General features: G+C 42.5%; 2 protein-coding genes across 2 annotated transcripts; both read left to right on the forward strand.

Annotated features, from left to right (window-relative positions):
* The first annotated feature begins 4,139 nt into the window (after positions 1–4,139).
* On the forward strand, positions 4,140–15,715 carry LOC114452002 (transient receptor potential cation channel subfamily M member 4-like). The gene is made up of 28 exons (XM_028431057.1): positions 4,140–4,453; positions 5,104–5,165; positions 5,249–5,426; positions 5,565–5,745; positions 6,497–6,666; positions 6,765–6,942; positions 7,283–7,347; positions 7,472–7,696; positions 8,399–8,501; positions 8,579–8,700; positions 8,808–9,107; positions 9,205–9,306; positions 9,393–9,521; positions 10,010–10,139; positions 10,221–10,366; positions 10,621–10,733; positions 12,541–12,657; positions 12,751–12,791; positions 12,886–13,124; positions 13,210–13,325; positions 13,437–13,569; positions 13,641–13,815; positions 13,896–14,061; positions 14,149–14,330; positions 14,458–14,590; positions 14,670–14,742; positions 14,973–15,066; positions 15,198–15,715. The coding sequence occupies exons 1-28, from the start codon at positions 4,355–4,357 to the stop codon at positions 15,227–15,229; spliced, it is 3,804 nt and encodes a 1,267-aa protein (XP_028286858.1). The 5' UTR covers positions 4,140–4,354; the 3' UTR covers positions 15,230–15,715.
* Positions 15,716–17,014: 1,299 nt separating this feature from the next.
* Positions 17,015–19,298, forward strand: LOC114452339 (sarcoplasmic reticulum histidine-rich calcium-binding protein). Its single transcript, XM_028431599.1, has 6 exons — positions 17,015–18,107; positions 18,372–18,484; positions 18,606–18,677; positions 18,777–18,831; positions 18,908–18,944; positions 19,028–19,298. Exons 1-6 carry the CDS (start codon positions 17,291–17,293, stop codon positions 19,047–19,049), a joined length of 1,116 nt encoding a protein of 371 aa, XP_028287400.1. The 5' UTR covers positions 17,015–17,290; the 3' UTR covers positions 19,050–19,298.
* Positions 19,299–22,488: the final 3,190 nt, after the last annotated feature.

The raw sequence follows: 22,488 nt of genomic DNA on the forward strand, positions 1-22,488 counted from the left end.
TCTCTCTCTCTGCCCCTCGCTCTCTTTTTAATCCAGGAGAGATGCAGGAGCCGTGGAGTGTTTATGGTTATAATCCCCTAATGGACTCTAAGCTTATATCTCTCAGTTTGACCCTCTAACCTTTTACAGGTTTCCCAGACTAGCGTGGCACAGCTCTCTCTCTCTCTCTCTCTCTCTCTCTGTCTTTCTAGCATTGCCACTCTTTAACTGAAATCTGTTAATAGCTCAGGAAAATAACCATTTATTTATTTTTATCATGCTCCTTTAGTTGTTGCACAACCATGTTGGTGCAAGTAAGGGGTAAGCCGGGCTGGAAAAATACATCTGCAGGTTCACATTTAATGACACTGCTAATTTTAGGTTGCTAAAAATTGACTTTTATTTATCAATGTTATCAATCAATCTTGAATAAGAAGAAGATAACAATTTTATTATTAAATGTATGATGTAAAATCTATTTTAAAATGATATCAAAGGCAAAACTGTAAAAAAAAAATTTCTGTAACTGTAATTATATTTTCTTCTGTTTTTTTTTCTGTAACTGTGGATAATATTATGCATTTGTTTGTTTCTACTCCCACAAGATGGCACTGTTTTTTGGTCTGGTATGATCAGATTTTGTTCATGCAAATAACCTGCTGTTGTTTTAAGCTTATCTGACCATCACACACACTACACTGGAGGTTCACACACACACACTTGTAACGAATGTTCTCGAGCGCCCTGACAGATGAAAAGTGAGTGCCAGTGATATGTGAGTGAATGACAGGCTTTCCTGGCAGGATGCTCACTGTTGTGCCCCATGGGTGGAGGAAACAGGGCCAGGAGGCTAAAGTGGACGGCTGGTGGCTTCGGGCCTACAACAACAACAGGATACGCACTACGTCAGCGATAGTGGGAGAAAAGTCCACACGAAGTGCTCTCCTGGAAACAACTGCATATTCCTTCAAGATGAATTGGATGAAGAATATCAGCAAATCAGAGCTGTGAGAGATGGATGACCTCAGTTACCTTTATATATAGAGGAAGAAAACAAGCGTCACTAGGCAATCATAGTAACATCATGACTGTCATAACACCTCAGACACAATATCCTGCACACAGTCTAAACAGACCTGACCTCTGTGTAGAGTGTCAGTCTATACTGTCAATGATAGGTTTATCTGAACAGTGAGAGACAGACAATAACAAATAAATCCAGAAAAATGCTTTTCAAAAAAACATCTAAATTAATTTGCATTTTTATGAATGAAATAAGTAATTGATCAGCAAGATTTTTGCCCCCAGCTGTCTGTTATACAGGTAAGGAGCTGACATTGGGAGCCCTCTCAGCTCGTTACCTGTATAAACGACACCTGTTCACAGAAGCAATCAACAATGGACAAGACCAAAGAGCTTTCCAAGGATGTCAGGGACAAGACTGTGGACCCACACAAGGCTGGAATGGACTACAAGACCGTCGCAGAGCAGCTGGAGACAACAGCTCATTTACAAATGGAAGTAACATAAAATAACTGTGGGCTGTTGTTAGTGGGCAAACATAAAATCAGCAGGGGTTCAAATCATTTTTTCCCTAACTGTATATGTGCCTATATGTTTTTACTTTTACCTGTGCTTTCCTTAAAGTTTAATCAAAATTAATAACTGATGAACTAATAATTATGGTGCAGAAATGAATTGGAAAGAGCTCAAGTTTAAGCTTATATTAATGTTCCATAGCAGGTGCATAGGAACTGGAAATAAAGGCGTGAAGCTGTGCTGTCTTGTGGCACGCACACCGTCTCACATCTGTGGAATAACATAACTCACACTTAATCATAATGATGTGTAATCCAAATGAGTTGATGGCTAGAGTGCACGAGCGCCAGTGATGACTCAGTGCACTGCTCTGACAACTGCCCAGATGTTAGTCACAGGAAAGGTGCACAATAGACTCTAGAGGGGGAAGTTGTGAACTAAGTGGGCTGAGAAGTTAAACGTGACACTAGCTCCTGATGGATTTACAGTCTTGTAAAAAAAGATCAGGAGTTGGAATAAATTCCTGGAGAGATGCTACTCTGTGGTCAAGAGCCAAACTTGAGTTCACTTGATTGTCTGTGTTCATTTTTTGAATTGAGTAAATAAAGCTGTGAGCAATCCTGACTGCAGTAATTTCATCATAATCTATTCAAAACTTGAGGAAAGCTGTGAGATCAAGGAGCTTGTTTTTGAAGCACTGTATGTTGGGGTGGGGGTGAGGGATGTGAGCGAAGGACACTTCAGGAATAAACATGGTGACGGCAAAAGTGACTCAAGGGAAAAAGGCACAGGAAAAATGAGGCGATAAAGAAAAGTCTGGAGGAGAATTGGGGTTATTTTGGGCTCGGCTGGCTTCCTGCAGGTGATGGAAATGAAAGAATCATTTCTGGAACAATTGCTCAGCAGCAAGTGAACAGAGGGAGCAGAGGGATGGAGGAGGATGTGGGTGGGGGTGGGGCGGCAGCGGCGGCGGAGTTAAGAGTGGACGAAAGACTCAATGTAAACATCACAAAAGGTACAAGGTCACTCAAAGTATATTGTTGTGTTCGGATATTGTTGTTTAAGGGTTGTTTATGTTAGTGTCAGGGCTCTTGTAAATAGAGGATAAAGCTGCCACCGTCGCTGATGAGTTACTAGTGTGGGAGTTTGTGGTGAGGCAGTATAATAACAACCGGACACACCCCCCTCACCCTCCCATCACACTATAAAGGGCCAGAAGCAGAAGAAGGATGACAGACTTAAGCATCCAGGAGACCACGAATGGTTCCCTCGACAACGGGCAGGATTTTACATTTTCTTGGCGGTAAGTGTCGTCTGAGATTCTTGTTAATGAAATTCAGAACATTTTTCAACAAATGATTGATTTTTCTGCAGCATCAATCTTCTTCATCTTTTTTCTACCACAGGCCAGTGCGGTATGGAGATATCTGTTCTGCTGCTGCTGACTGTGCCTTTGACTGCTGCCTCCCCACTCAGACTAACTCACAGGTCAGTGAAAAACATCCACCGCTTCCTACTTAGAAGAAACAAAAAAAACATTTCTGCCTAAAATGTGATGTAATCATTCGTGTTAAATCATAGTCACACTACATTCTGTTGGATCCACAGGTCAGAGATTGGGCTCCCAGGGGTCCAGACTGCAGAGGTGCGAAGGTCAGAGGACACACAGGAGCAACATGTTCCATCACTGCAGCTCGTCCCGCTCCATTCAGAGTACAAACATGTGGACCTGGACACCCTGAAACAAAGGTGACAAAAATCAAAAAGTGTTCACTTCCTCTAATTATCTCTATCAGCACAACCGGAAGTGTATGTTGTGATTTATTTTCTGAGTTAATATTTATTCCTCTTCATCACTGACAGTATGGCGGTGAAGCTCCGTCGGCGACGTGCACCTCAGCGTGGATGCAAACTGGGCACATGCCAGCTTAATAACCTGGCCAACACTTTATACCACATCAGCAAAACAAGCGGGAAAGAGGAGTCCAGAAAGGCCAAAGACCCTCAAGGATTTGGCAGATAGGACATGATGGACTAAGACAGAGGACAGTCCTCAACGCTCGATCTCCTTTTATTTACAAGCAAATATCTCTATATGTTCTGACTGACTGGTACTTGTATGATATTTATGCTCATTAAGCACATTGAATGTGGATGTCTGAGATGTTTCTTTTTTTAATATAAATTTTCTATATTTAAATGTGTACAATAAATATTTAATATACATATAAAGCAAAGTGATGAAGTTTTTATTGTGTAAACTGCTGAAGCGTTTATGATTTCAAACAGGATGCATGTGTATGTAGAAGTTAATTAGAATATAGAATATATTAGAATTAGATGAATTGGGAACAGGTGAGGTTGGGGTCACTCAGTTAAAGTGTGTGTGTGGGAGGCAACCTGGGACAAAGTAAAATGAACAAATGAGATTTGTGAAGTTTAAAAAAACAAATCTCACTTCCTCCTGACATTTACCCCACCTGCTCTGTTGGAAATCAGAGACTCACTGTGGGGTATTTTTAGACTGTCAACCTTGTGTGTGTGTGTGTGTGTGTGCTCACAGAGTGTGTGTTATCATCAGACCTCCGCAGCAGCTCACACTCAGTGTGTAAAAATGTGTGTGGTTCAGAGTGGCCCCACCTGTTTGGAGGATTTGCAAATGAGAGGCCACACCCTCACCTGGACTGGACTGCACCATCTTCCTCCTCTCTCTCTTTCTAGCTAGTGGAGGCACGGCTGAAAATGTTTTAATTGTAACTTAGAAAATGACCAGAAGGAAATCATCAAGTGTTTATGTGTGTGTGTGTGGTGAAAAGTTCCTACTGAAACCGCAAATATGAAAGACACAAGAGGAGAAGGAAGTGCTGGTGCTGCTGGATCAGGAGCAGGAGCAGGAAGCAGCCCAGATAAACTCAGTAAATCGGAGAAGGACCAGGTGGGTACCCCTATTTTTCTTCGGAGCCTTTGGCTCCTGCTGTGCTGTGGTGGCTGCAGACAGATGAGTAAGTGAAGAAGTGGGAAGCTGGAGGTGTTTCTTCACGTAAATATGAGTCACGGCGTGAAACGCACCACTAACACCGACCTGTGTGCTTTAAACAGCACGTATCATTGACCTTGTAGTAATATAACTCTCGCTGTTTGAAGTCGTGCAAATGAAACGCAGTGGTATCACATGTAAACAGACTCCAACTTTGCTACATGGTGTTTGCGCAACAAGCGGAAGTTAAGCTAGGTTTACAAGCTAGCTATTCAGCCGGTTTACTAGCTAAAAATCGGCTTGAACGCACTACTTTACAGTACACTACACAGTTTGTGACGTGTATACTCCCAGTATAGACGGCTTATTTGTGTTTTTTTATTTATTAGTCAGAAAGTTTGATCTTGTGCACTCATCCAACTTTAGAACACACACACACACACACACACTCGTAAGCAGGAGCTGAAACCGCAGCACAGCATCAGAAGTCACAGTCAGGTGTTTGGGTGCTGCATACCTCTCCTGTTTAAGTCATCATTTCTCGTCTGAGCAGAGTTTTCTCAGCCAAATGCTTTGGGCTTGGATTAAATTGTTGAAAATCTTTTTAGAGCTGGATCCCCAAAATCATCAAGAAAAGAGTGTGCACCACCTTTGTGGAGGATTCTTTCAGGTACTGGACATGAATGCTAATGTGTGTGTGTGTGTATACATAAAAGCATCAAATCTGTAATTGCATTACTCTATTTTTCCCAGTAATGGAGCACTGTGTCAGTGCGGGGGTGCGAGAGATGCCCATGCTTCTGTGGCTCTCGGTGACAATTTCAGCACAGCGATTGTAAACCACTGGGACAGCGCCCAGCACTCCTCTGAATACCCGACAGATGCCTTTGGAGAGCTGAAGTTTGCAGGAGCCAGCAAGAGGCATAGCTATGTAGGTCATTAAACAGCATTGATTGGCTCATGTTAGTTTGTAACCTTTAACCCACTGCTGCTCCTATGTAAACAAAGGTCATGCACGCAAAGTAAATTCTCTGTCCATGTTCATTTGTGTTTATCTTGGGGAGCTTAGTTTCTGCGTCTGTCATGGGACACCACACCGTCTATGGTCTACACCTTGATGACAGCCCACTGGGGTCTTCCTGCACCCAACCTGGTGGTGTCTGTGGTGGGCGGAGAAGGCACAACAAAGGTGAAGACATGGGTACGGGAAGTCCTCAGGCAGGGCTTGGTGAAAGCCTCACAAAGCACAGGTAAACGCAACACAAAACAAAAACACAGACAAAACTGTCAGTGTCAATCACTGCTCCACACACTGCTGCATTAGAAGGTCATAGATTTCATAACAATTAACCATACAGTCAGCGTTAGCTTAGCTTGTGGTTTCTGGTCCTGTTTGCTGAAGCAGGTTAATATTATTGTATTATTCAAACTTTTGATGCATTAAAAATGTTTTGACTAAATTGGCTTTGTAGTTTACACTACATCAGAGTAACCCTTGCTCTTAAAAGTGTTAACAATTCTAAGGAGTAAGCTAAAAACAATAATGTGGAATAATGAATCGATGCCTTCTTCGACGGCGCTGACTTGTGCCGGTTTTAGCAGGAAGAATCCAGCTGCGAAACGTACTCCTGTTATACTGTATGACTCTCTGGGGTCTGATCCTAATTTGGTACCACAATGGTCCTTTCCTCCTGGCTACTGTGCCAAGAGCAGGTGGCACACGGTGATACTGATCTCCCGTCAGCTGAGGTCACTGGTTGTTCTTTCAAAACAAATCCAAACAGGCACAGGCTGCTGCATGGCTGGGATTAAGCACAAACCTGTTTGCCTTTGTTTCACAAGTCAGTTTTATAGAACTCTCTAAACAAACGACTTAAGTGTGCATAGTGTACTTGGGTTTTCAGATCAAGTCTGAGACTCCAACCATTCTGTTAAAACGGGTGAGAAGTGAAACATTTTTAAGAACTTCAGATAACACCCCTGTTTAAATTGTCCTCCCAGGAGCATGGATCTTGACAGGAGGTTTGCGTGAAGGTGTCGGCAGGTGTGTTGGTGAGGCAGTGAGAGATCACGCCACTGCAGCCTCTTCAGTCTCCCTCAACAAGGTGGTGGCGCTGGGCATCACACCATGGGGCCTCGTTTGCAACCGAGAGCAGCTCGTCAACCCTCAGGTTCTAAAGGCTCCAACATGTTTGCACATTTCTTCAACTGCTAACAAATAAACATAAATATTTACATTTTTGGAGTAAGAGATTCATCCTTTTTTCAGGGCAGCTTTCCTGCTAAGTATTATGTGGAGAACACAAGCAAGGATTCGTGTTATCTGGATAACAACTACCAGGCTTTCCTGCTGGTGGACGATGGGAGCGTTGGACGCAGAGGAGGGGAGACGGGATTCAGAGCCAAACTGGAAGACTACATCTCCCACCAGCGTACAGGCATATGGGGTGAGATTACATAATACAACATTTATATTCAACTGGGTCCTATACGAGAATGTCCATCTCACATCATACACATTCCACTTTCCATTTCACTTGGATCATTTGGCCCTCTTGTGGCGATTTGTTTTTACTGCATGTGATAATAAGATGATCCTCTGGTATCCACTGGAAGAAAGCCAATGCATGCCACTGCAGGATTTAAAGACATGGTTCTAACATGTCAAATCACACCGTCCTCTGTTTGTGTGCATCAGCTGTTAAATATGTGATTTATAATTATGGTTGTACTCACTATTGTCTCACCAAATCAGTATTAGAAAACAGTTTGTCATGGTTTTCACAGGCAGTGGCAGCATTGACATCCCTGTGCTTTGTATGCTGATATCAGGGGACGCAAGCATACTAAAGGTTGTTGCTGCCTTTTTATTATTGTTACTTGACTATAATATATATAAAATATATAAAATATATAGAAATAAAATAATTTTCCTCATGTACTGATATTAAAATGCCTCTCTGTCATTTCTGTCAGAGATTGGATCTTTCCCTGAAGAAGTCCATGCCCTGGCTGGTCTTGGCTGGGTCTGGAGGGTTGGCTGACTTCTTGAGTGAGCTCTTGTCTTCAGCCCCTGTTGCCCAGTCATCCAGTGAAGGTGACAGTGAGGCGGGTCCTAGTGTGGATTTGAAAGACAGAGTGGCAGAACGGATTAAGAAGTATTTCCCGTCAGAGGCAAAGACAGACAAACTGGTTGAACGGGTGAGAGCCTTGACTGTTTTCAATTACAAAAACACCAGCTCAAGTTCACATTTTTACCATTGTTGTGCTTTGTGTATGGAACATGAGTTGTGCTTGTAACATTGTCTACCTGTCATTCAAAGTGATGACTTGAGGTCTTATTAGAATTTAAATGGGTGAGTTAACATTGTGTGGGAATTAGCTTGTTTTTTTTAAAGACTGCTAGCCTGCAGTCAAAAGAACACATTTACTTCTCTGTACTTTCGGCAAACCCTCTCTACAGTGGCATAAAAGGTATTTGTATAAATAACTCGCTGATCAGCAGGGACTGGCAGGAACAGGAATGCCATTTATAAATCTTTCCTCACCTCATTAGTAAATCAAAACTAGACACTTGACACATGAATGTTTTTTCACTCATTTTTGAATCAAATTCACAATTGAGCTGTGTTTGTAACACCACTGTATCACATGCTGCCTCAAAATCAGTGATGATTACAAGAGTAATGGTTATGTTGACTTGATATGTTGACAGGGATTGTGTGGAGTCACTCTGAATCCTGCTCACTGTGCATGTGGAAGCTTTAAGCAGTTAATGATATCATGGGTTTGAGAATACGCCTTGTCACATGATTGCTTTTCATCACTGCCTCTGCATTAGTGAGTATTGAACTCATTGATCTGTGTTTTTTTTCCTTCTGTCCCCCTGTCATGGGTCTGCAGGCTCTGAGCATCTACCAGAATAAAGACTTGATTACCATCTATCATGGAGAGCAGGAGGGTCCAAATGACTTTGACACAGTCTTGCTCAAAGCACTTGTGGGAGGTACAGACAACTGAGGCATAGTGAAATGTTTTAGGCAGCAGCACATCCACCTCATCCACCATGTTTGTGTGTTTCAGCTAGTAAGCAGCGTGTGTCAGTTGACAGCAACCCTTACAATGAAGAGCTGAAGCTGGCGGTCACATGGAACAGGGTTGACATTGCCAGGAGCGAACTCTTCAATGGAGACATTCAGTGGAGGGTGAGGGGGAAAGACATCACGTGTTATATCCAGAGAAATACTCTGCAGTTATGTTTATGTGCATAAAGTATGTGTTGACCTGCCTTAAACATTATCTAATAAAACAGTATAAAGACCTGGAAGACTCCATGACCGACGCCCTGATCAACGACAAGCCCCAGTTTGTGCGTCTTTTCACTGAGAATGGCTTGAACATCCTGGAATACTTGACTTACAGCAGGCTGGAATGCCTCTATCGCTCTGTGGCGGATGGGACTCTGCTATACCAGCTACTCCAGCGATGCCTACTGGAAAGGCTGGGAATTACAGCACCTGTGGCATCATCTTCCAGCTCAGCTGACTCGCCTTCCAAAGAGGCAGCAGAGAACATTCAGAGGGCACTAGTGACAGAGATCAGCCTTTTTGAAGTGGGTGTGTTTTTAAAAAAAAAAAAAAAAAAAAAGTAGTAGGTAGTTGGAAGTACTACACTCACACTTTTCTACATGATGCTCAATGTTCCCTCAGGTGTCAGGGGTCCTTCAGCTGTTGATGGGTGATGTCTGCCAGCCGTTCTACTATGATACTTTGGAGTTAAAAAAAATATCTACCAAAAGGAGAGCACTTAAGGTACTTGACATTTCTGAATAAGCAAGATGAATTAAAGCCTTCTACTTAACTATGACTTTTTTAACCATTTTTTTAATTCATCCCAGCATGCAAGTAAGGTGCTGCACGGTAACTGCTTTTATCGGGACAGGCGCTGCCTTTTCCCCTGGGCCTCGCTCTTCATCTGGGCAGTCCTGCAGAACCGCAGTGAGATGGCCACTTTCTTCTGGGAGATGGTAAAAGCAGATAGACAGGAAGCAAGAATATGTTGTGGTGCTGTTGAGTTTGGTTGTAAACTCGTGGCAGTTCCCAGTACTATTAGACACAGTATAACTAGTTTTATAAATGGATTTACAAATTCTGCATCATTATGCCCCCTCCTCATTGACACCCACTTACAGAGTTGCTGCTTTGTAGGAGGCCCTGACTCATATGCTATTTGTCAGTGACGGTATGCACTATTTTTCATTTAAGTGCAACACTGGAGTACTAAAAAATCCTGCTATGAGAACAATAAATTGTACTATACAAAGTTCAGGGACAGGGCCTTTTTAGGTAGAAGATAAATCTCAGGGTCTATGACAGCAAAAAAAAACAACTCATGCAGAAGAACATACACTAAATCATCTGATTTATGTTTGAGATCGTTAGATTTGCTGCACGAGTACCTTATTATGAATTACTCAATCCATTTCTCCCATTCCCTTTTTGTTGTGTCTCCCAGGCAGGCGAGTCGGTACTGAGTGCTCTAAGTGGCTGTAAGATACTTAGAGAACTGTCGAAACTAGAGGTTGAGACCGAAAGCAAGCTCTCCATGAAAGAGCTGGCCAACAGATTTGAGAATCTGGCACATGGTGAGAACTGAAGTGTTACATTATAGTAATGGGGTTTTATATTTAACTTAGCTCATTGTCACACTTTTGTGTTTGCCTCAGATGTTTTCAGCTCGTGCTATCGTAGCAATGAGAGTCGGTCCTTCACTCTCCTGATTAGAAAATCTCCAGTTTGGGGTGGCACCACCTGCCTACAGATGGGCATGGGTGCTGACGCACGCCTTTTCTTCAGCCATGATGGAGTACAGGTGCGCCACTGTTTTCATACCTGCATGTCTGACTCACACAGATAACACAGCCAACTGTAACAATCTAATCACTCAGCAGTTGTGCTAGATTAAATAAAAACTTGCTTAACTGGATATTCAGGCTACAAAAAGATACTCTGGAATTGTGCAAAGAGCATTACCTGGTCATAAAAAGATAATGTATTATATTTTAAGCACAGCACCACTTGAACTGCAGATATTAATGAAATATGCCTCATTCTGTACTCCTCCAGTCTCTCTTGTCTCAGATCTGGTGGGGTGACATGAAAAGGAACACAGAGGTGTGGAAGCTCCTGTTAACTTTTTTCTGTCCCATCCTCTGCTACACTGACCTTATCTCCTTCAGGTAAAATCCCAAATTTCCCTGATTTCCCAAATTTCCCTGAGGGACCTTCCCAGGGATTAATAAAGTACACTCAACAAAAATATAAACGCAACACTTTTGTTTTTGCTCCCATGTTTCATGAGATGGACTTGAAGATCTAAACTTCATTCCAGATACACAATATTACCATTCCTCTCAAACATTGTTCACAAATCTGTCTAAATGTGTGATAGTGAGCACTTCTGCTTTGCTGAGATAATCCATCCCACCTCACAGGTGTGCCACATCAAGATGCTGATCTGACATCATGATTAGTGCACAGGTGTACCTCAAACTGCCCACAATAAAAGGCCACCCTGAAATGTGCATTTTGTTTCTGCTTTATTGGCGGTCTGGGGACTCAGAACCAGTCAGTATCTGGTGTGACCACCATTTGCCTCGTGCAGTGCAACACATCTTCTTCGCATAGAGTTTATCAGATTGTCTATTGTGGCCTGTGGAATGTTGGTCCACTCCTCTTCAATGGCTGTGCGAAGTTGCTGGATATTAGTGGGAACTGGTGCACGCTGTCGTATACGCCGGTCAAGCACATCTCAAACATGTTCAATGGGTGACATGTCCGGTGAGTATGCTGGCCATGCAAGAACTGGGACATTTTCAGCTTCCAAGAATTGTGTACAGATCCTTGCAACATGGGGCCGTGCATTATCTTGCTGAAACATGAGGTGATGTTCATGGATGTATGGCACAACAATGGGCCTCAGGATCTCATCACGGTATCTCTGTGCATTCAAAATGCCATCAATAAAATGCACCTGTGTTCTTCGTCCATAACAGATGCCTGCCCATACCATGACCCCACCACCACCATGGGCCACTCGATCCACAACATTGACATCAGCAAAGCGCTCACCCACACGACGCCACACACGCTGTCTGCCATCTGCCCTGAACAATGTAAACCGAGATTCATCCGTGAAGAGAACACCTCTCCAACGTGCTAGACGCCATCGAATGTGAGCATTTGCCCACTCAAGTCTGTTACGGCGACGATCTGGAGTCAGGTTAAGACCCCGATGAGGACGACGAGCATGCAGTTGAGCTTCCCTGAGACGGTTTCTGACAGTTTGTGCAGAAATTGTTTGGTTATGCAAACCAATTGTTTCAGCAGCTGTCTGAGTGGCTGGTCTCAGACGATCTCGGAGGTGAACCTGCTTGATGTGGAGGTCCTGGGCTGGTGTGGTTACTCGTGGTCTGCGGTTGTGAGGCCAGTTGGATGTACTGCCATATTCTCTGAAACGCCTTTGGAGACTGCTTATGGTGGAGAAATGAACATTCAATGCACGAGCAACAGATCTGGTTGACATTCCTGCTGTCAGCATGCCAATTGCACACTCCCTCAATGCTTGTGGCATCTGTGGCATTTTGCTGTGAGACAAAACTGCACATTTCAGGGTGGCCTTTTATTGTGGGCAGTTTGAGGTACACCTGTGCACTAATCATGATGTCAGATCAGCATCTTGATGTGGCACACCTGTGAGGTGGGATGGATTATCTCAGCAAAGCAGAAGTGCTCACTATCACACATTTAGACAGATTTGTGAACAATGTTTGAGAGGAATGGTAATATTGTGTATCTGGAATGAAGTTTAGATCTTCAAGTCCATCTCATGAAACATGGGAGCAAAAACAAAAGTGTTGCGTTTATATTTTTGTTGAGTGTATATTCTATTCTAGTATATTCTAAATCCACATATTATTAATAATATTTTCAGAATCATCTGTAACCTTATTTTGAAAATTTTACAATACATATTTCACCCTCTAGGAAGCAAGAGGACCAACAGCAAGAGGAGGAGGAGAAGCCTAATGAGGACGGTCTGGGTCGAGACAGTGACAGCCTTTACGGGACAACAGTCTTCTCTTTCTCTGACATCAAGCACATGTAATATACACTACATACTTATATTCTAAAAGTATGAGTTGGCATACTTTGTATTTGTTTATGTGCTGACTGACTGCAAATGTGTCATCCTAGTGAAACTGAGACGGATGGAATACAAACTCCTTCAATCAGAGGTAAGTCCCACTTCAACAGTCAGCACCTGCAATGAATTCTTTTGAGCAGCTGTGATCGTGGTGATCTGCTAAACCTAACTTAAAACTAACACAGGTGTACCACACTATAGAAGACCACCACAACGCCCGTTCATAGTGTCACGCTGGCGTCAGTTCTGGTTCGCACCTGTCACTTCGTTTTTGGGAAACGTCCTGATGTACTTCCTCTTCCTCCTGCTTTTTGCCTACGTGCTGTTGGTGGACTTCAAGCCCCCGCCACCTGCTGGTCCAGCCATCACTGAGTATGTGCTATACTTCTGGGTATTCACCATCGTCTGCGAGGAAATCCGAGAGGTGAGTGCAGAGAGAGAATATTTTTTTTTTTAATTGTTGAATTAGTGAAACTTCTAAAGATGATTCTTTCCTTTTCTTCTCCTAGACCTTCTTTCTGGGAACAATGCCCTTGCATCAGAGGATCAGAGTTTACATTGAGGACGTGTGGAGTAAATGTGACCTCACTGCCATCACACTGTTCATCGCAGGACTAATCTGCAGGTACAGACAATGAGTATTTGTGCACAAAACCGCATGTAATAATGAGGTTATTTTCCAGGCTGACCACTAGGTGATGCTGTTTGTTTTGTTTTTGCTTTACTTTGTTTTCAGGATGTTTGAGTGGTCATATGGATTTGGCCGACAAATCCTGTGTGTGGACTACATGGTCTTCACCCTTCGACTCATTCACATATTTGCCATTCACAAGCAGCTGGGACCAAAGATCATTATTGTTGGCAAGATGGTGAGAAAAATTACCAAACAAAGAGAAAGACATGTGATTAGTGTGAAGTTTACATCTATTCTGTCCTTCAGATGAAAGACATCTTCTTCTTCCTCTTCTTCCTGGGGGTGTGGCTCATGGCGTACGGAGTGGCCAATCAGGCTTTGATTTACTCCTACGACCCTCGGCTTGATCGGATCTTTCGCCGAGTTTTCTACAGACCATATTTGCACATTTTTGGACAGATCCCTGTGGAAGAAATGGATGGTACAAGTTTTTTTTTTGTGTACATGGTGAATGTAGAGGAGAACTTTGATAACAATGTCTTTCTTTTTTTATTATCCCAGTTGGGAAAGATTGGGATATGCCATGCACAGACAACGTTACACTGATTAACAACGGCGCAGAGCCATGCAGAACTCTATACAGCAACTGGCTGGTGGTAATTCTGTTGGTTGTGTATCTCTTGGTCACAAACATCCTCCTCATCAACCTGCTCATTGCAATGTTTAGGTAAAGAAGTTTTGGTCACAGTCTTCAGTCTCGCTCACTGTGTACCCTGAGGTGCTGATTGTTTTTGTTTTTTTTTTTTTTGCACAGCTACACCTTCTCTGAAGTGCAGGCAAACAGCGACATCTATTGGAAGTTCCAGCGCTACAACCTTATTGTGCAGTACCACTCACGCCCATCCCTCGCTCCTCCTTTCATCATCCTCTCTCATCTCAACCTATTCATCAAGAGGACCATCCGCAAGGTGCCTTCTGTCAAGATCCTCCACTTCGGTCAGTATTCAAAAGGAAATCTCTTTATGAAGTCTTTTTCTAATGCTGATCAGATATTTATCAATATGTTTTTGGTTTTCTTTTTTCCACTCTCATATGTTTTTTTGTTTTGTTTTTATTTTACTAGTGCTGCAGTTAAAAGGGAAGGCAGCTAACAGATTAATGACTTGGGAAACCATTCAGAAGGAAGACTTTCTGACAGCACAAAGCAAGATTCAGAAAAGCAGTGACTCGGAGAGACTCAAACGGATGTCTGTCAAGTGAGGACACCTTCATTCCACTGCAACAGAAATATTGCTGATTTCATGCTGATCATACTGATCTCTCATTTTTTTGTAGAGTTGATAATGTGCTTAAACATGTGACTGAAAGCAGAGACTTTGACCACAGACTAAGGGCTCTGGAGAATGAGGTAAGTTAAGTTTTAATATTCAATGCATTTTACTGATCTTTATTCTAGCACTAATTCTTATTCTTATTTATAATTCTTATAAAGGAGTGTGCAGGGAGTTTGCATCTGGCTATTTTCCTGTTTACTATTGACAGAAATAAGCTTAGTGTCTTATCCTATAAGCCGATCCTTCTCTGTGGATACTCCTGCTTTGAGCTGGTGTTGACTAATGTAATGATTTTTTTTCTCAGATGGAGTATTGCTCCAATGCGCTCAGCTGGATTGTTGATACTTTAGCACAAAGTAGCACATTTAAACCTCCTCGGCCCCCACCTACATTACGAGGTAAAATACGTATGGCAAAGCATGCATCTGTGTCATGTTATGTACTCACTAAACCTGTTTCAGAACTTGATAATTTATTGTCAAGGGTTTTGTCTAAAGTCACTTAATTTCTCCCCTCTTTCTCTGCACAGACACCATCATCCATTCTTCTAGTTCCACTTGATTCAGCTGTGGGGGCGGGGGTTCCCAAAGTTCCCAGTTACCAAAGACTTCATCCATCACCTTTCTTGACATTTAGCTTAATGCCAAAGACAACTGTATTTATCATGTTGCATTATATTTTTGTTGTATCTACAGGTGAATGCCATGATGTCCTCGTTGCTGTAGCTTCAGCTTCACTTGACAGCGGGTATTGATTGTTACTCTGAAATACTGTTGTTTACAGGGGGTTACATTAAGAACACATGCTATGTGTTCAGTTACTCTGGCTGCTTATATTCAGTTTTATATAAAGTAGGCAAACACCAGGGGAATGCCTACTTTTGGAAGAAAATGTTTGAGGTGGTCACTTTTTATCTTGCTTGAGTGATACGTTTTTAACGAAATGCTGTCTCTAAATGAAGTTTAAAAGAAAAAAAAAAAAAAAAAAAGTTGCCATGTGGGTCACGTGTACCCTATGTTTTTGTTCAATAAATTGTACAGTAAATGATGTAGTTTTTCCGCTTTTGGTCACAAAGAGGCATGTTGTCAGACAGGGTACTGCTGCTGTCACCTGCGGTGGTGTCTTAGATGTTGGAAACAAAGCAAAAGTGGTCATTATTTTGAAAAATGTAAAGCCACACCCTCAGCATCATCAGGCTTGTCAGGTTTTAGGAACTTCTTTTTCAACCTTTTTCAAATGCTGCAGGCAAAAAAGTAGTGATATATGGAATTATGACGTCAACTCCCTTTGACACTCCCTACACAGGAAAAACAAACTGGGGATGCGGTAATTTTACAATGACTGATTTCAGCATTTAGCATTAAATCAAGTCCATAAGATGGATACACTCCAGAGAGAAATTGTATGGATGGTGCGAAAGGTGAATGGTGCAGAGTTTCAGTATGCCTGAGCTCAATTGAAGGTCACATACTCGAGCAAGCTATTGAAGGAGCCTTTACTGTAAATAGTTAGCTGAGCCACCTGTCAATTGCAGCAGCAGCTCACACTGGGAGCCGGTGTCATCACTTTATGGCTGCTCTGAGGCCATATGTGCAAATATGTGCCCATGTAGGAGAACAGTTAAAACACAGAAATGCTGTAGAGTCAGTAGTAATAATTCAATCTAAGAACATTCTGTGCTTACAATGTTAAAACCCTGGAATGTCAGCTCATGTGCACACCACTGTCCTCTCCAATTTCCTTCTATTTACATCTATTGCATTCATCATCCTGACATGTTCCTCTTTGCTTCAGAACTGGTGTAATGATCTTGAGACTGTCTGAGAGGTGTTATTTTATCCTTGTGGGAACTTCATAAGCCACCATTAAAGTATTTATTACTTTGTTAATAACCTGCTCATCTCTTTTCCAGCAAGGCTTTTGTGCAAATTAATCTGCATACAACATATGCTGAATTGTTGTTTAATGCATCTTGCATTTAATGCATCATTGAAATTAGGATTATTCTAAACAATCACATGGATTTTGATTATTTATATAAACATAGAAGTTATACCAAAATACCTCAAACCAAGACAAAATTTGCACAGGGATTATTTATTAGCTGTACCCATGTTGTTTATATGTCTGCTTTTTGGTAAACATGGTAAAAAAAAACCACTAGATCTTGTATATACGGTAATATTATTTATTTTATTTAAGTTATATGTTGTTTGAGCTCCCATTTCTCCTCCCAGAACCCCTCCTGCACACGCCCACCTCTCTAATACACTGTGTTAAGGGCATCTGGAGCATTCTTCCTGGACATGTGCCTCTGTCACTCACGTCCATGCAGCCACACACACTGTTGCGTTTCCACTGTGTCCTCTGTGTTCCCAGCACAAGGCTGGCACACTGCTCTCAGTCTTGTGAACACGGCCCTCTTCTCCTCGTGTCTGCAGCTTGGAGCAAAGAATTGAGCCATATCATTGAATCAGTTGCAGCTTTTTTTCTGGGGATTTTGTGGCTGTGAAGTGTTCAAAAACCCCTCAGCTTTTTGGGCTTTTTAGTGAACTGGGGAAGCTGCTGAGCTGAGGCATTCTTCCTGTTTGTAGCTTAGAAGTGCTGTGTAAGCTTTCCAATATGGCCCCTGTGAGAGGCTGGGTCATTGGGCTCCTGCTGGTGCTCCTGAGCCCACCCCAGGTCCCGCTGTTTGGTGGGGTGAGTGCTCAGGATGTGGCTGAAACAGAGGAAGCCCTCCACGCCAGAAACGCTGAAGAAGTTGTTGCAGAAGAGGGTAACTCTGCTGAGGGGAGTGATGGTGCTGAGGAAGCTGACGAAGAATCAGATGAAGGGGCAGAAGAGGAAGAACAAGAGATGAAGGAAGATGAGGAGGAGGAGCAGGTAGGAGAGGAAGAAGGTGCTGAGGAGGAGGAGTTAGCCGAGGAGGAAGCAGAAGAGGAGGAGGAGGAGGAGGAGGAGGAGGAGGGAGCAGAAGAAGAAGCTACTGAGGAAGAGGAGGCAGAGGAGGAGGGATCAGAAGAAGCTTCTGAGGAGGAGGAGGAGGCAGCAGAAGAAGAAGCTGCAGAGGAGGAGGGAGCAGCAGACGAAGCTACTGAGGAAGAGGAGGGAGCAGAAGAAGCTGCTGAGGAGGAGGAGGAGGAGGAAGAAGAAGAAGAGGAGGAGGGAGAGGAGGAGGAAGAAGAAGAAGAAGAGGAGGAAGAGGAGGAGGTGGCTGCTGTAGAAGCAGACAAGGCTGTGGAAGCTTCTGAAGAGGAAGAGGCTACTGAGGAGGAAGAGGGTGAGGATGCTGCAGAGGATGAGGAGGCTGATGAGGAAGAAGAGGCTGCACCTGAAACTGAGGAGGAAGAGGAAACAAGTGAAGATGACGATGAAGTAACCGAGGACGTAGCAGAGGAAGAGGAGGCCAGCGATGCTGAAGGGGAGGAAGAGGGGCACGGTACAGCTTGTCTTTTAATGTGTTGCACAGACAGTTGTAAACAGTTGGACACTGACTCCACAGTCTGACATTGTTCAGCTTGCTGCAGCTATTTTAGGAGCACAGTCATACATATCAGGCCTAGAATAGACAGGCTTATCTGTGCATGCAGCTGAGTCTAAACTGCTGTTGAGCCAGTGTAGGACCTGAGGAAAAAAAAACAGGAGACAGATGTTTGTTTATTCGTAATTTGAGTTACAATATCTCTGTTAATTCTCCACATAGACGAGCCTGAGGGGGCTGACACAGCAGAAACCCAGGGTGACATGAATGAAGAGGCTGCTGCCACGTCACAGTTCCACTCAGGCTCTCTGTGCAATGTTTGCTCCATCTGTGAGGTAAAATCGGGTGTAGTCCTACAGTTGTGCTCCTCTAAATGTCTTTAGAGCTTTACTATGATCACCCTAAAAGTTAATTTACAGATGACACATTGATTGTGAGTCTCTTCCCCTGTTATAGCACTGTTCTAGTAACTGTGATGGCTGCCCATGTGAGGAGGGAGATAAATCAGAGGGCTGTGAGAAGTGTGAGGTAAACACCGTCACTGTTTAAAATGCTGAAGTGAATCAGGACGTGTTATGAACTTCATGTTTTGTCGGCCTCCTCATATCAAACTGTCTTTGTTTCCAGAGCTGCTCATCCTGCTACATTTGCCCCATACTGTGTGACACGATTTGCACACCAGGTGAATATTGGAATTGACTGTTCTGCTCAGTCAGTGTTGGTTTACAGATTTTGATCTGAACTTTTTTTTTGTGCAGGTGGCCTTGTTGATGAGCTCACTGGGTCCATCTTTCAGTAAGTACAGGACAACAGCACATACAGTACAGTAATGGATGTGTTAGTTCACTTACTGTATACCCTGGCTTTTGTTTTTGCAGGACGGTCGCCTCTCTACTGTGAACACACTCCATCAAACACTCACGAGCAAGGAATGCTGCTGAGGAATGATTAAGATGCAGTCATCATGCAATCATCTTTTTATGTTAGAGATGCGATTTTTCACCACTGAGAACTGTTTTTTTTTTCTTTTGTAGGAATGTTACCTTTAAACAGCATCAGTTGTGCATTTAATGTACAACGCTGTAGTCACGTCTTAGTGGCAATGTTCTATGTTTGCAAAATATTCATATAAAAACATTGTGAAGAGTGGTACTGATTCTCATTTGGTAATGAATGTGGCTATTTCTGTAAAAATGGGTTTTGATCACAAATGTTTTGTCTGTGTCCTTATTTACTTACTCTGTAGTATTTATAGATTTTTTTTGTTTAGTTAGTTACACTTGAGGATCAAAGTAGGTTAAGTAAGCAGGAAGTAGCCTTACTAATCTAGAAGTAATGTTTTTAATAGGTATGCCTATAAAGTCGGTCTGTGGTTAACACAAGGGCGGCAGATTACAGTATTCAGTGAAATAACTAGTAAAATATTTACATAAAGGTGTGGTTGCTAATTATTAACTAAATCAGACTGCAACTGCATTATCATGCTTTAACAAGGAAGTTTAATGTTGATTGTATTTAGGCTTTAAAAATCATAAAAGCAGGGGTTTGTTTATGTAAAATTAATCATCCATCCATCGTCTATTGACCTAACAGAACCAGGAAGCTTCTTGCTGTGAGGTGACAGCTCTAACCACTGCACCACCGAGCCACCCTGCATAATATTAATCATCCCACAAAAAAATATAAATATATATATTATCCCCCATTGTAGTAGAGTTAAAGTTTTAGTAAAGTTCAAAGACAGCCGTGTCATTTGAAAATGTCCGATACCATGGAGTGACCCACGTGTGTGCTACACAAGGCTGATAAAAGTGTGCTATTTAAATACAGTGTGCAAACACACACATATAGTTTAGTAGTATAGTATAGTTAATCACAAACAAATGAAATATTACAATAGCTCCTTTTTTTGTTACATTAACAAACTAAACCAACTATTGAAGTTCAATATCTTCGTCATCTCCAAAGCCAGCAAACATCTCATTGTTGACACAATAAAGCTCCTCCAGTGCCTGCAGCCGTTTCACGGCAGGACTCACTGTGATCTCAGACAAGCCACACCAACATCAAACAACTAGCAGTGACGTCACCTCACGTCTAGCCTGAGGGGGGGGAAGCAGTGATGGCCCTGATTGACCCATAGCTGGCCATCAGTTTGATGTGCCTACATAAATACATAAGTATGTATTACTGCTCATGCATTTTTTTTTATGGTGTTTTTTTTTGTAGAGTTGATTTTTTATTGGTGGCATGAAATCAGAGCGCCAACTTCCCAGTAGAGAGGCATTCATGTGAGGTCTTGTGTCAAAGTAAAACAAAGTTCTTATTTATTTGTGAGTCAGTTGGCAAAATAAGATGGAAAAATCTCATGAGTGTATCAACACAGACAGAGCCAGGACTTTGTGTAGATGAGCTTTCACGCAGCGTCCTTCATATTTTTATGACTTGTTTTCGCTTTTTGTGCAAACAGTTCCTTCCCTCGTTCCTCCGTGCCTTGGGCTTGTGGTTATTTCGGAAGTGGCGGCACCGCTCTTTGTGGTTTTAAGTATTACTGATTTTTTCTTGCGTAGGATAAACAGAAAACTAATGATATGTGACGATGTACATGAGGACATGAGGACATGAGGTGAAGGACATGAAAATCTGTTGTGCTGGATCATTTACCGGGCCGATGTATGTATGTATAAACACAGGAGCCATCATATGCAACAGAACCTAGTACAAAGAAACAAGAAAGTGACTGTCTCATATTTAAGTGTCAATATATCCACAGTAAATACAGTCAGTATTGATTACAATTAATAGTTTTAGGTCAGTGGTCACAAAAGAAAGTAGAAAGGAGATACCAGGACATGTGGAGGGGGCCAAAGGGGGGCAACAACCCAACATCGTGCAGGGTGAGTGGCATTTGACCACCAAGATTGGCAGATTTACCATTGGTGCCCTGTGCTCTTCATGGATGAGAGCAGATTCACACTGAGCACATGTGACAGACGTGACAGAGTCTGGAGACGCCGTGGAGAACGTTCTGCTGCCTGCAACATCCTCCAGCATGAGCGGTTTGACAGTAGTAATGGTGTGGGGAGACATTTCTTCGGAGGGCCGCACAGCCCTCCATGTGCGAGCCAGAGGTACCCTGACTGCCATCAGGTACCGGAGTGAGATACTCAGACCCATTGTAAGACCATAGGCTGGTGCAGTGGGCCCTGGGTTCCTTCTGATGCATGACAGTGCTAGGTCTCATGTGGCTGAAGTGTGTCAGCAGTTCCTGCATGATGAAGGCATTGATGCTATGGACTGGCCTGCCCGTTCCCCCGACCTGAATCCAATCCACCACATCTGGGACATCATGTCGCGTTTCATCCACCAACACCACGTTGCACCACAGACTGGAATATTTCATTCATTGAGATCCAGGATGTGTTTTTAGTGTTACCACCAAACACCACTTTTTCTTCTCAGGGTTTAATACATTTTGTTTTGAGGGAGTGTGCAGTTTAAAATGAGATGTTTGCAGCTAATCTCATATCATTTTTTTCTAGCTTGTAAATCATGGCCAATTATTTCTACTCACACTTTGAATTAGCTCAGAGATCTACATTTCTATAACACCTCTATTTAGATGCAGATGTGTTTTCTCCATGAAGCTTTGTGTTGTATATACACTGGGCCCCCTCCCATTGCATGCCCCTCCTCATCTATATCACCACTGTCAAACACACATTTTTGTCCTTTCCTCATTGATGGGCTCATTTGGAAGTGGATGCGTGTGACACCTTAGACCTACAGTGAACCATTTTAGACTTTCTGGGGGACTCTGGGAAAGAAAGGTAGGATGATCTGTCAAAGATTGAGACCTGAACGCCAGGATTTGATGGATTCACTTGGGTTACGTTCAGATTACTAGGCTGAAACGAGTCATATCTGATTTATTTATTTTGGTTAAGGTGAGCCAGGTCTGATTTTTTTTTTAGTTCTGTATGGACATATGATGTCAGGATGTGGTTCCAAATTGGATATCTATATCCAATTAAATATATATAATTAAATATATATATTTAATTAATGGTAAAAAAACTGTCAAGATGGATTAATATGATATGATCAAAGAATAACATTTTATAACAAAGCTTGTGGTGGTGGTGTAATTAACTGAATTATTAGCAGGTTTGTCCAGATTTAGCTCAGCTCAGAGCAGAGAAAGAGAGAGAGAGAGAGAGAATGAGTGAAATCTTACAGCTTCTTAATTGAGGGCTACAATAGGCCAGCTCAAAGTCTGATGAAACCAACGAGCAGCTTGATGAAAGCAGGGTCACTACTATGTCTTTTCTTCCTGAAG

The sequence above is a fragment of the Parambassis ranga genome, chromosome 19, assembly GCF_900634625.1.
Source record: "Parambassis ranga chromosome 19, fParRan2.1, whole genome shotgun sequence".
Classification (NCBI taxonomy): Eukaryota; Metazoa; Chordata; class Actinopteri; family Ambassidae; genus Parambassis; species Parambassis ranga.